Here is a 14,947-nt window from a genome sequence, read left to right as displayed (position 1 = left end):
GCACTGTTTTGCAACAGCACACGGAAAAGGTATTTGCGATGGAGTTGGAGCGATAGTAAAGAGAGAAGCTACAAGAGCGAGCTTACAAGCTGCAAAAAATAAAGCAATTCTAGATGTTAAAGCTCTTTATTCATGAGCTAATGGGCGATCATTCAATATAAAATTTTTCTTATACACCAAAAAAGATCACGAACAAACTCGTCAATTCCTAACAAAGAGATTTAAAAACTGTCCACCTGTCACAAACATACAAATGGAGCATGGATTTATCCCAGAAAATAATGAAACGTTGAAAGTCATGCATTACTCAAATGCCAATGAACCTAGGAACAGAGTAATTTATGATATCGGCGAAAGCCATTTATCACCAGTAAAAACTCCACGAACGAGAAACCAGAATTGATAAGAGTGCACAAAATGTCATTAAAGATTGATTCATTTGGCTAAATTATATACTTTTTTCATCCACGCAGGCATATACATATACACAGAACAATAGAAAAATGCAAAAACCGCAGAAAGATAATTCTAAATCTAATAGACCGGAAAAATATAAGATTAATGTGCACAAATACTGATTCCGATAATACATTTATAACCATTTACCTCACAAACACCCATATCGATACTTTAAATTGATCTAAAATCATTTGTTGCGGTAAAATTGGTTTAGTTGCGGTATAATGTCCGCCATTTTGGATCCACCATTTAAAATTTTGAAATTTCGAGGTCAAGCTAAGATTCAATGACCCCGAAAACCCCCATATCGATACTTTAAACTGATCTACAATCATTTGTTGCGGTAAAATTGGTTTGGTGGAGGTATAATGTCCACCATTTTGATTCCGCCATTTTTGATTTTGGAATTCCATCAGCATTGTCAATAATATGTCCTATCATGGGTTGTACATGCTTTTTGGTGGGATATTTCACAAATTAGAACATTTTTACTATTGTTTTTATTGAATGTACTATGAAAACGTGGGTTTCAGGCTCCATATTTTATGCGCCACATTGGATTTTTGAGAAGGCCAGAACTTTTTCAAAAGCCCTTGACCAGAGGATCATTTTGAGACCTCAAACGTCTTGTTAGGTTAACCCAAATTTTGGGTGCACTGATGGTCCGGTTGACGTGAAACGTCCCATATATATATACAGGGTGTTTCATTTTAATCCGACCACGACAAAAAACCATGGAAAAACTAATTTTAACGAAAAATGACCTTAATAAAAGTTGAAGGGGGTAAAGGGGGCCATCGAATGACACAAACACCTATGACCTTGAACTTGATTTTCAAGGTCATTTGAGGGTAATTGTGATTTTTTTAAATAGGAACCTCTATTTTAGACCTTGGAATCGGATAGAGCGGAAAAAATTACGTCGCAAAGGATATTTTAAGTTTGCTTTGGTGACCTTGAGAAGGTCAATTCAAGGTCAAATAACAAAAAATCTGCTAAACAGCTGTTTGTCTGGTTTTATTTTACTGATGTCGAAAGATGACCATGACAAAAGTTGAAGGGAGCAAAAGGGGCCATCTAATGACACCAACACCTAAGACCTTGAACTCGATTTTCAAGGTCATTTGAAGGTCATTCCATTTTTTTAACGGGAACCCCTATTTTTGACCTCGGAATACGGAGCAGCGGAAAAAATTACGTCGCAAAGGATATTTCAAGTTTGCCTTAGTGACCTTGAGAAGGTCAATTCAAGGTCAAATAAGAAGTATCAGCCTAAGATTGTTTTCCTTTCAATTTTTTCGTAGAATTATCATTTTGTTATTGTAATAAACATTAAGAGAATAATTGACTTAAAATGTGATTATGCTTTGCTGACTTTAAAGCCATTTTGTAAGGTCAAAAGTGCAAAAATGCAATATCAAATGTTATGTGAAGTCCATATTTATATCCTAACTTTAGTGTTGCCCAGGAACAACGACGTGGACGTAATAGGATTGTGTTCCCTTTGGGGTGCTTGATTAGAGTGAGTCTCCTTGCCTCTCACTTTTATTATGTACAGATTTGAATGTAGGTGCCCAAAGACACCACCATTTTTTTGGATTCTATTCAGTTCTTGGGATGTTTTCGTAAGCGAATTTTTATCCTATGTTTAGCGTTACTCAGGAACGACGTGGACACAATTGGCTACTAATTTTCCTCATCGAATTTTGCCTGAATTTATTGTTGAAATAAATAATTTATTTTGTAAAGATGATTTTTCATGTTGAATTTTCCCGCGACTCATTGTTGAAATAGACAATTTTTTTAATAAGAGATCTCTTTTCATATGAATTTATCCTCTACTCATTGTTACTTACACTTAGTATTCAATAGTTTACTAGTTATTGAATAGTTATTGATTAGCCAAACTAATCAAATATCATTTGTTTAACATTTTCTCTTTTTCATTCATTGACCTTTATTTTTTCTATTAAAATTTATTACTCATCGAAAGCTATCTAATTTGTTCAGTTTGGTAAAAACAAAATTTTTTATTGAATTTGTTATAAATTTTTAACAATGGCTGATTATCCAGCCGCTGAAAGGGTTGATATTTTATTGATTCTTGGTGAATCTAGACGTGATTATCGACAAGCTGCAGCCTTGTATCGAATTCGAAATCCCGATAGAAGACATCCAAGTCATACAACCATTCGTGAGATTTACCGTAGAGCTCAACAAGGGCAACTAGCACGGGTTAGAGAACGTCGTAATTGCAAAGAAGATGATCTTCGTGTAATGGTCGTTTTAGCAATGGTACATTTGAATCCCCACGTTAGTACCCGTGAAATTCAAAGGCAAAGTGGTATACCTATGGCTACTGCTTGGAGAATACTGAGAAGTCAACGTTATCATCCATATCATATTACTTTGACTCAGGATCTCACACCTGCTGATATGAGGTTAAGGCTACAGTTTTGCCAATGGGCACGACAAATGATTGCTAATGATCGTCACTTTTTTCAATACGTAATGTTTTCTGATGAAGCAAAATTCAAAAGCAATGGAGAGCTTAACCGACACAACTGTCATTATTGATCGAATGTTAATCCGCATTGGTACAGGCAGATAGATAACCAAAATCGTTGGAGTCTTGATGTTTGGTGTGGAATTGTTAACGGATACCTTGTAGGCCCATACTTTTCGATGAAAATGTAAATGGCCATAATTTTTTACAGTTCCTGAGAGAACGTCTTCCAGTACTTCTTGAAGAAGTAGATTTATACACAAGAGCAAGAATGTGGATTCAATTAGATGGAGCTCCTGCGCACTATGCTCGAATAGTTAGACAATATCTTAATCAAAATTACTGTGACAGGTGGATTGGACGCACTGGACGTGGAGATTTGGGTGTTCGATGGCCACCGAGATCTCCAGATATGACATCACCCGATTTCTATTTGTGGGGGTATTTGAAAGATGTTGTTTATGAACATGAAACTACAACAAGGGAAGATATGATCCACAGAATTCAAACCGCTTGTGAAAACATCCCAAGAGCTGTATTACTCAGAACAGTAGAACATTTTCAGCAGCGAATTGAATTGTGTATCCAACAAAATGGTGGTGTCTTTGAGCACCTGCGTTGAATTTTGAGCAAAAGTGAGAGGCAAGGGGACTCACTCTAATTAAGCACCCCGAAAAGTGAGAGGCAAGGGGACTCACTCTAATCAAGCACCCCGAAAAGTGAGAGGCAAGGAGACTAACTCTAATCAAGCACCCCGAAAAGTGAGAGGCAAGGGGACTCACTCTAATCAAGCACCCCAAAGGGAACACAATCCTATTACGTCCACGTCGTTGTTCCTGGGTAATGCTAAAGTTAGGATATAAATATGGACTTCACATAACATTTGATATTGCATTTTTGCACTTTTGACCTTAAAAAATGGTTTTAAAGTCAGCAAAGCATAATCACATTTTAAGTCAATTATTCTCTTAATGTTTATTACAATAACAAAATGATAATTCTACGAAAAAATTGAAAGGAAAACAATCTTAGGCTGATACTTCTTATTTGACCTTGAATTGACCTTCTCAAGGTCACTAAGGCAAACTTGAAATGTCATTTCCGACGTAATTTTTTCCGCTGCTCCGTATTCCGAGGTCAAAAATAGGGGTTCCCGTTAAAAAAATGGAATGACCTTCAAATGACCTTGAAATTCGAGTTCAAGGTCTTAGGTGTTGGTGTCATTCGATGGCCCCCTTTACCCCCTTCAACTTTTGTTAAGGTCATTTTTCGTTAAAATTAGTTTTTCCATGGTTTTTTGTCGTGGTCGGATTAAAATGAAACACCCTGTATATATATATATATATATATATATATATATATATATATATATATATATATAAATCATGTGCTGTATTTTCAATATTAATGGAATAATAATTCACAATAATAATATTCACTTAGGTGCCGTAATTTTTTCAATTACAGTTTCTGATATTATATTACAATGCAGTGTTAGCAGTTCACTAAAAATTACGTCAAAATAATTTTTATTAAAATTCTCGTCAAAGTTAGTTGATATTGTATTTTTAATTTCAGTATTTTTCGAGCATAAATACTGTTTGACATAGGATTTAGTTTGAGGGAGTACAGTATTTTCAATACATTTTTTGTAAACATTATTAATAATATCGTTACTGCACTGTGACACTGCAGAGGCTATTTTTACACATGCCTCAATCGTATAGTCGATACACTCAAGCATATTAACAATGCCCTCAAAAGTCGTCTTCTGTAGAACAATTGCAGGAGAGTACGCTTTTTTTCTTATTGCTCACTTCAAATTCTACACGTTCGTTAGTGATTATGGATGTGTAGCTAGTGGTGGTCTTCTCCTCGATTTTATCCAGTAATATAGCTTTGGTCCCATATGAAGTTGTAAAGCTCAATGTAATTCCGTTGAACAAGATCTTCTGTACTTCGTCTAAAAAAATGTTTGATTAATTATTTTTACAATACAAGTAAAATCGTTATTGCTTTGGGGCTTAAGACCAACGATAATTTTTTTAGTACACGATGTGTTTAATGGATAAACTCTTGAATGTAGTAAATATTGCAGAGCATCTTCTCGTGAATTATAAGATGCCATTGGGATGCGATTTGTATCTCTTGACAAACGAGTGTTGTTCATATTTTAAACAAAACTTGTAATACTACTGTGAAAACTGATGTGAAAACGTACGTCTGTTACTTAATGCCGTAGCAACTTGAATACTCAAAGACTGTCACAGCCATCCTTTAAATACGTTTGCGTTAAAGGGTAGTATACGTGTTTTTACAAGAGAGGGAAAGAGAAAAGAGCGTGTATGAATAATAACTCTAATGACTAGAGTATGGCGAAATTTGTGTTTAAATATAATTACCTAGATAGTACGCTATGCCGTCGCCCCACTACGGCTGATAGTATCGGACAGCGACGCTTCGCTGATGCATTTAAAATGTCTCATAAACTCAGTCGTTCAAACGCAGCCTCAGTAATGACGATGCATCGTTATCGTTCTTTTAGTTAGGAATCGGTTGTCTAAATGACTTTATTATTATTAGATCATCAGTCGCAATACCATGCATGGGTAGTCTGTGTCCATCCTAAGCACGTCATTAACGGTTCATACACAGCGCGACGTTGTAGACCATTAAACTCCCTAAACGGTCACTTCGATAGATAATTAAGGGTCTCGGGTCGGTTCAGCGCTCTCCAGCCCCACCAGACGTACTTCTGAATTTCCAAAGATTCATTTTGTAGCCCGAAAAGTATCCTTCAAAATTATTTTATTACAGGTGCATTAAAGTGGCTGCATATAATAAAATAATTTTCGTGGATATACGTATGGCTAAGGTTGGTCCGCTGTTATTAAAGAACGGTAGTCAGGAGGTTCAGAGTGGAAAAACTATCGGTATATAAGGCCCTAAGGAGTAGTTTAGTTTACTATTCTAAACTTACTGTCTACAAGTGCGGATTTTGCACAGTGTCTTGTGTGTTGTGCAGCTATCTGAGTCACAGAGAACTTCTTCAGTGTACAAAATGGATTTCAAGACGGAGTCTTTATCCAAAATCTTCAAGGATGCCCTGGACGTGGCATTACTCCACGCTAGAGGTGACAGCGGGTGTATTCAAGAAATACGCAGGATTCGGGATGAACTTCACGAAGTGAAACTCTATATAAGAGCCTATCAACCTCGTGGCAGAGAACGGATCAACCGCACCCTGACCACGGCGCTGAGGGATGCTGTCAGGGATGTGAGAAGGTTGTTCCGGGAATTTATCCAGGCGCAAAGTACGGTGTGTATCGGTGTCTTACATAGACACAGGGTGTTTAAAGAGGATTTAGACTCTTTAGAAACCGTGTCTATAGTGCTTAGAGCACGAGGAACCTAAAACGCACCTGAAGTAAGAGCCTTGATGGGTCATTTACTTCGACTGAGATAGGGTAAATATTTATTATTAAAATTCGTAATGTATTAGTTAAAACCGCGGCTTTAATATTATTACTTATTTTCGGTCTACAACGCGAGAATGATGCTCTCGACGCTCTGAATGTAGAGCTACCTGGAGACGTGTCATTCGGTTTAAATGACGAGGACCATCGGGACGCCGAATTGATGGTTTTGGAAGAGTTTGACGACGCAAGTTCTAATCATCATCGTCAAAATCAAGAAGAACGTGTGAATAGCATAGGTGATTATAGTGACTCTAGTGAGGGTGGCTCAATTCTAGGCAGTGGCTGGACCAGAGATTTGAGTGGCTGCTTCAATGAGTACGAAAAAATACGCACAGTAGAGAACCTGGATGAAGAGTCTACGAAGATTCCGGACGCGCTATTGGAAGAAGCAGTCACAGCAGCTGAGGAAAACTTTTCACTAACTGAAAGAACCGCAGCAGATCACCCTGAGGTGGCCTCAGCGGAGCCAGGAGGCCGCAGCAGCAGAATCTAATGAAGTCGCAGCAGCTGATGTTCAAGAGGTAGCAGCAGAGCTTCAAGAGGCCGCAGCAGCGGGGGTTTCCGCACCAACAGCTGCAGACCTTCCAGGAGCACCCGAACCAGCCGCCCCGGAAAATAGTGAGTACTTTGCTGTAGTTTCGGATAGTATAGATTACTATCCTAGATTTAAGACTAATGCTAGGGAAGTTAATTTAAAAATAAATGAAGATGTTTTAGTTAGCGATAGACCGGATGATTTACAGAGATGTATGCGGAATTTATTTAGTTATATAACTGAAAATTGTGCGTCGACTGATTACATAGGAATCACAATATCTAGTAATTTTCTGCCAAACGGACCGTTACATAATTTTAGATTGTTGACCGACTACCAATTCAACGATCTCTGGAGGATGATAGATCTTATCACTCAGAGTTCACGTGAATTGAAAGTCGATGACACGTTATGTATTAGAATAATTAGCATCACACCGCCTACGGGTGGAGGGTTCCTAACAAATTATGATATTATAAAATCAAAATCCGTAGTTAGCATAGTTAATAAAGACGCTAAATGTCTACCGCGCGCGTTGGTCGTAGCCTTAGCGCACTGTGCAAAACAGGAGCAGGGTTCACCTATCGTGAAGAGCGAATGGGAACGGATACGAAAAAGTAAATTGAAATTTCAGCTGGAAAAAGCTGAAGAGTTGTGTAGAAACGCAGGTGTTGATATTAATGAAACACTTGGTTGTGGGTTGCCCGAAATAAAAAAATTTCAGGATTTTTTAAAATTAGATGAGACTATAATTAACATATACACGTTAGAGCAATTAGATACTGGTGACTCAATATTTTTTGATGGCTATAAATACGTAAAATCTGAAAATATAACTCCAAAACATTTTTTAAACATACTATATAAGCAAATAGATAATCAGTTAGGTCACTTTGACGTTATCACCAGCTTAACTGGTTTAACAGCTTGTAGATATTACTGTCCCTTTTGTAACAAAAAATTAAATCGTAAATCAACGCACAAATGCGCGTATACGTGTGACCGGTGTATGACCACACCTATATGCCCGAAAAATACCGAAATAATAAAATGTCGCGATTGTTCACTTAATTTTTACGGTGAAGCGTGTTACAATAGACATTTAAAAATAAACTCATTTAATAAAAATATCAGCATCTGCGCTGCTGTGAAAAGGTGCAACACTTGTAATAATATCATATCCGTTGAACAGAATGCTCATGAATGCGGCAAATCATACTGCCCTACTTGCACATGCGTAAGACCGTATAATCATTTGTATTATGAACCGATTGTCCGAAACAAAATTTTAAAAAATGTTGAGAATACGGCAGATAGCAAAGCCATAGAAAAACCATCGCATGCTTTTCTTTTTTATGACTTTGAAACTACCCAAGAGGAAGAGTTCGAAGGTCTCAGTAAAACTTCTTTTAAACATAATGTAAATTTAGGTGTAGTGCAGTTATGCTGCGAAAAATGTATTGATTTAAATATGAATCAAGAATGCGAGTTTTGTGGCGGTGGTGTAACTGTTGAGTTCAAAGGCACCAACACCGTAAAACTATTTATTGAATATATAATAAATGCAGAAGCGTCAAAACCAAAAAATATAAAACAAATTGTGTGTATAGCACACAATAGTAAGAGCTTTGACGCTCAATTTATATTAAAATACTTTGTTGAAAAAACAAACATTACACCTAAAGTTATAATGAATGGTACTAGTATCATGCTTATGACTATAGGTGAAGGGCTCAAATTTGTTGACAGCTTAAATTATTTTCATATGAAATTATCTGACTTACCAAAAGCTTTTGGTTTTTCCGACGATCTGATTAAAGGTACGTTTCCGCATTTATTTAATAAAAAGGAATATTATAACTACGAAGGTACTATACCTGATGAGAAGTTTTTCTCTCCAGACTCCATGAGTGTTCACGAGAGAGAAAAATTTCAATCGTGGCATAAAGAGATGCGAGAATCTAATTACGTTTTCAAATTTCAAACTGAAATTTTAAAATATTGTAAAACCGATGTTGACATTCTTAGAAAAGCTTGTTCAGCGTTTAGAAAAAGTTTTGTAGAAGTAGGTGGTACATGTCCGTTTGTTGAAGCATCGACAATTGCTAGTACTTGCTCGAAAGTTTTTCGTAAGAACTTTCTCAAACGTGACGAAATAGGCATAATACCGCCTGGTGTAAATAAGTAAATATATCTTTGTCGAACCTATTAAAGACAAAACTTGTTTAACCGTTACAGAGGCGTTTAAAAAAATTCTTTCGAGAAGTAATGATAGAACGCCTATAATATTTCAAACTGATAAAGGTGGTGAGTTTTTAGGCCTTAAAATGCAAACTTCATTCCACAATTAAGATGGCGCCAGCAGCTGTTACTATATATAATGCCCAACAGGCTAAGCGTAACATGGATCTCAGGTATAAAACACAGGAGAGAAAACCCAAGTACTCAGTTGGGGACATAGTACGTATAAGCAAAACAAAAGGTACCTTCGAGAAAGGTTATGAAGCTAACTGGTCAGAGGAAGTTTTTAAAATTATCAAAGTATTAAAACATAGAAAACCACCGGTTTACGAGCTCGAGGATTTAAATGGTGAGTTGATAAACGGTATATTTTATGAGGAAGAACTCGCAGTCATAGAAAAAGATTTAACCAACACAGAATACAAAATAGATAAAATTATCAAATCAAGTGGTAAAGGTAAAAAGAAAAAATATTTTGTTAGCTGGGTTGGCTACCCTAGTAAATTTAATTCTTGGATACCTGCTAAAGATATAAAAATATCTAAACAAAATGAAGAAAAACCAGTTTTATATGATTTTACTTAGTAATAGTAGTATGAAAGTATATCCAGAGAACACCACTGCCTGTTATGTCACGAAGCTAGCTCAAGAAATCAATTTGCACGGCTCGTGGGAAGTGGGAATTTCTGAAATACACTTCCCGCGCTCATTTTTACATTTAAGAAAAGAAGATAGAGATATAACAAGGTTTTCAACTATATCACCTTTATATAGAGATATATACGGCAACCAACCGGTTCATAACCTAGAAGTAACCGCATCTATTCCCTATGGCGTTTATAATAATTTTATAGAATTTTTAGAGCATTTAAATGAAATTCTATTAATAAACAATTCACATATGATATTTAGATTTTCAATTGAGCATAACAATACCTACATTTTTGCCGAACGCACATGCAGTGATGAGCTCTGCAATTTTGAACATTCAGTGCAGATGAGTCGTGCTGCATTAGATATACTAGGCTTTGCTGAGGTTTCTGAACGTATAAAAGTAGACAGTAATCCTGCTATAGCAACTCGCCCTGCTAGTATTCTGAATGCACTACCAAGACAATTGTATATTTATACAGATGTATGTGAACCAACGATTGTTGGTGACGTACAAGCAGCTCTACTGCGTATAGCCCCTGTCAATTACAAGGATTATGTATTTGCTTCTAATCAGTATCAAACTTTTACACCTGTAAACTACGTACCTTTAATAAGGAATTGCTTTCGAACCATTACAATAGATATAAGAGATCATCTGGACCTTGTAATACCATTTGAGTGTGGAACATCGACGGTGACACTTTATTTTAGACAAATAACATAACTTTATTTAACATGACGCATTACGATCATTATTATGAGGCGCAAGTCGGTAGTGGTGGTGTCGAGTATGTATATACAGGAGCCGCGTATCAGAAGGGTCATGGTGGTATAGGTAGTTTTCTCGGATGTCTCTTTCGTAGGGCGTTGCCATTTCTGAAACGAGGTGCTCGCGCAGTAGGAAGAGAAGCACTCAGAGCAGGCATGCATATAATAGATGATATAAGTGAAAATAAATCCACATTCAAACAAGCTCTACGTTCGCTAGCCCGTGAATCAGGTCTAAATTTGAAAAGAAAAGCTGAAGAAAAAATAGAGAGTCTCATGGAGGGATCTGGTTATAAAAGTAGACAACAGCGGCGTAAGCGCCAGTCGAAAGTTAACCAGCGTAGAAAGCACACTACACGTAAATCAAAGACGAGGAAAACAAGAAAGTCAGTCAAAATCAAGCAAGAAAAGAAAGACACGGAATATTAAGAAGAAAACGCGTTCAGTACGTGATATTTTTGGTCCCGCTTAAGAAAAATGGCTTTTCTTCACGCTCACTCTTGCGAGTGTGCAAAATCCGAACTTGATTTATTCACTCTACCGCCTACTCAGGCGTCTATAGAAGGTACTCAATGGATTGAGTATAAACCTGTGACTATTTCTGAAGATTCATATTTAGAATTTCTTATTCCTGGAAACTCAGATGATTATATTGATTTGGCTCATACTATGATAAATCTTAGTGTACGTCTTGAAAAAGGAGATTCACCCATAGAAGATAAGACTTTAGTTGCTCCTGTTAACAACTTCCTGCATAGTATTTTTAACCAAGTGGACGTATTTTTTAATCAAAAAGCAGTTTCACCTCCGAGTAACGCTTACGCTTATCGAACATACATAGAAACATTACTTAATTATTCAGAAGAAGCTAAAAAATCCCATTTGACGTGTGCTCTATGGTGTAATGATACACCTGGCCATATGGATGCAGCTCTACAGACACCTAGCAGTGATGGAAAAACAGTTTTTTCCACTAATTTAGGGGCTTGTGCTCGTCGTGACTACACTAAAGGTGGTAAAACTATTGATTTACTGGGCCATTTACACGCTGATGTTTTCAATCAGGAGAAATTTCTCCTCAATGGAGTGGAAGTTAGAGTTCGTCTTATACGTTCCAAAGATGCTTTTTGTTTAATAAACTAAGAGGCTGAAAATGTAAAAGTGAAAATTCTGGATGCTTCATTACGAGTACGGCGTGCTAAGATTAATCCCGGGATTTTGCTTGCACACTCAAAAGCTTTATCTAAAGGTACAGCTAAATATCCTTTAACGCGTGTTGAAGTAAAATCCTTTACTTTACACACTGGTATAACCGGAGAAACTTTAGACAACACTATTCTCGGTCAAATACCAAAACGTATAATAATAGGCTTAGTTTCAAATAAAGCTTTTAACGGCAGTAAAAAAGAGAATCCGTTCAATTTTCAATATTTCAACTTAAACTACTTTGCAATGAGTGTAGACGGGATACAAATACCTAGTAGAGCTATACAGCCAAACTATCCAGATAGATATGTAGATGCTTATAATACATTATTTAGTGGCACGGGTATTCATTTTGCAAACGACGGAAACGATATATCGAGGACAGATTATCCCCACGGTTATTGTTTATACGCGTTTGACCTCACATCTGATCTATCTGCAAATTGTAATACACACTGGAATCTGATAAAAAATGGCACCATTCGTTTAGAATTACGATTCGAAAGTGTTCTACAACAATCGGTTAATTGCATTGTATATGCCGAATACGACAATATTCTTGAAATTGACTCAACTCGTCAAGTCATCGTTGATTTTGGAGGCTAGTTATTAGAAATTTTATGATTCACTTACTGTATATAATGACCACTAATTAACCCTTTTCACTACGTAAGTTAGGCCTCCTACTGATAACAAAACTCATTACGTTGTACGGCATTAGGTATAAATTACAACTCCTTAATATGACTAGCAGTTAGAAAGGTCTTGTGCTTCCTACTCTACGCATCTTGTGACGAGACTAGCTCGTCTTCACTGTGCACAGAATCCTCGCCTCGATCTCGTTACTGGAGTCGCCCCAATGGCAGTAATTGCTAATATTTTGGGTGATTGTAGTAGTAACGAGAGGAGAGAGGAGTCGTGGCCAGCAGCTTCATCGCACGTCAGTCACCGGAGCAGACGAAGCAATCGCACACTCGGCTGACACGTGAGTACACGTAATATCGTTAGGCCATTGCGTCCAAATCTGTTTCCGTGTATGGTGTCGGGGGTAGGTTGAGCCCTGGGTGTCGTGCCCATGGTTGTTGCCGTCCGATCAGTTGCTCTACAGATTTGTGGCGGCTTCCTTCTTTTATGGGACTGATACTATCGTGTTTGCTTATATGGTAAAGGATTGATTGTATGAAAGAGAGAAATGCGTGTTAAAGTGACCTCGGAGAATGTGCGTTCTAAGTATACGAACCTATATGTCGTCTCCCAGTCAAAACTACTTGTCTAGTGCTGGATCGTAAGTGGCGAAATTGAGAGCGAGCGCCCGCATACATCTCTCTTTATAGACTCCCCGGGTGGTGTGATTCCTACCAGCGCGATCGTCCGAAATCGTGAAAGGGAGGTTGTGCTGATCCAAAAGAAATGGGCTTCGGGGTAAGTCCGAGCTGTTGCTATGCGCGTCTTTAGCGACTTATGCATCGATTTTATTATAACTAGCAACGCTATATACGTCTGAGTATTCACACGTGACAAGTGTAGATATTTGAAATTTATGAATCTTTCATCTAATCTATGATCTATGATCTAAATAATAATATAACTAGCATGATTCACCTCACTTTTAATGTCTCTCGGTTAAAATATATATTGCAATATTAATGAAATTTAAGATCTGTTGAAATCTTTTCTCTTAATGTCAATGTCTAACAAGGGGAAAGTGTACATTTTAAATGATAAAGATTTAAAACACAGAAATTACGCATATAGTGAAACTGAAAATACTCTAAACTCTTGTTATTTTATATTCGTATTTATTTTTGTTTTATTTTAGTTTTTCAATTTTTGCCTTTCATGCCTTAATTTTTTCTAATTTTAATTTTTCTAAATGTTTGCTGCCAAGTTAAGTTGATTATTCAATCACTGATTATCATGAAAATAAAAGCGCTTTTTCAAAAATTACATACAAATGAAAGAATTTCATGTTATTTGGTGGGAAGGCCTGGGCGGGAGAGGAGGGTAGTAGGAGGGTAGTCAAGGAGAGTCTTGCCAAAATGATTATATATATATATATATAATATTTTATCATCTGTGTATCAAATAAATTCATTTCAGATATCTTCACTTATTAAATCAGACAGAGAAACTAAAATTATGAACAATGAAAGTGATACAAAAAAACACTTTAATGAATTAAATAGCTTTGGTATCAAAGAAGATTTGGATACATTAGAGAGATTAGTTAATCAGCTGTTGATTAAACAAACAAAAGATAAAGACAATAAAAAGAATGACAATTGGAGCAATATAAAAACTTTTAGGAATGATTATATATCCCTGCTGCCTACGAACGATCTTACTACTATTCATGAAAACTGTACATATTGCCCGTCAGAAAATAATATTGAAAAGTGTTCGAAATTGTGAATGTAAATGTACAACATTTTATTATAACGAATACATAAATAAAATCAATATATCATTATAAGTCAAAACTCTTTCTCTCTCTCTCTCTCTCTCTCTCTATATATATATATATATATATATATATATATACAGTATGTCTACGATCAAGCGTACAGATACTTAAATTGGTGATTTTAGCAAAATTAGCGGGGGTGCAAACAAATCTTTTTTAGTGAAAAGTTAGAGTAAACTTAGCTCTAGCTTCTGTCGTTTGCTCCGTTCGATAAGATTTATCAGTAAAAAAATTGTCCGAGGCTAAAAATAATAAGTGCAAAAAAAAGTATGGCAGGATCTTTTTTACCCTTCCATCGCATAGGCCGTGGCCAATAATGCTTAAAACCACCAAAAAACATTATCGTTAGATGTAGATTTTATTTTGTAATAATTAACGAAATAAATTTTGTAAGATGTGAATTAGTTCGCAAGAGCTAGACATGGCGACCGCAGCGGAAAGCGGAACAGGGCGGACCGAAGCCAGACGGTACTACACCGGTTTGTTATTCTTATGACTCAAGGTTAGTTCGTCTGCTAGAGGTGTCCCTGTCACAACGCTCGACTCCGAAATCCGAGCACAGTTTTTCGCGAAACGTCGGTAGATCGCTAAAGAAGTGATCTCGGAGCTTTCGCGAAAGAGTGCGCATTGAAATT

At 36.6% G+C, this 14,947-nt stretch overlaps 1 protein-coding gene across 1 annotated transcript in view; it reads left to right on the top strand.

The window, feature by feature from the left end:
• LOC107981889 overlaps positions 1-14,322 on the top strand; it is a 1,212,633-nt gene extending 1,198,311 nt beyond the window's left edge. The window contains exon 16 of the mRNA XM_031924057.2: positions 13,949-14,322. Within this exon, the coding sequence (XP_031779917.1) occupies positions 13,949-14,260 (312 nt within the window). The 3' untranslated portion in view covers positions 14,261-14,322. The remainder of the gene's footprint in view (positions 1-13,948) is intronic.
• The last annotated feature ends 625 nt before the right edge of the window (positions 14,323-14,947 follow it).

The sequence above is a fragment of the Nasonia vitripennis genome (assembly GCF_009193385.2).
Source record: "Nasonia vitripennis strain AsymCx chromosome 2 unlocalized genomic scaffold, Nvit_psr_1.1 chr2_random0004, whole genome shotgun sequence".
NCBI lineage: Eukaryota > Metazoa > Arthropoda > Insecta > Hymenoptera > Pteromalidae > Nasonia > Nasonia vitripennis.
This window is presented reverse-complemented; position numbering and strand designations above follow the sequence as displayed.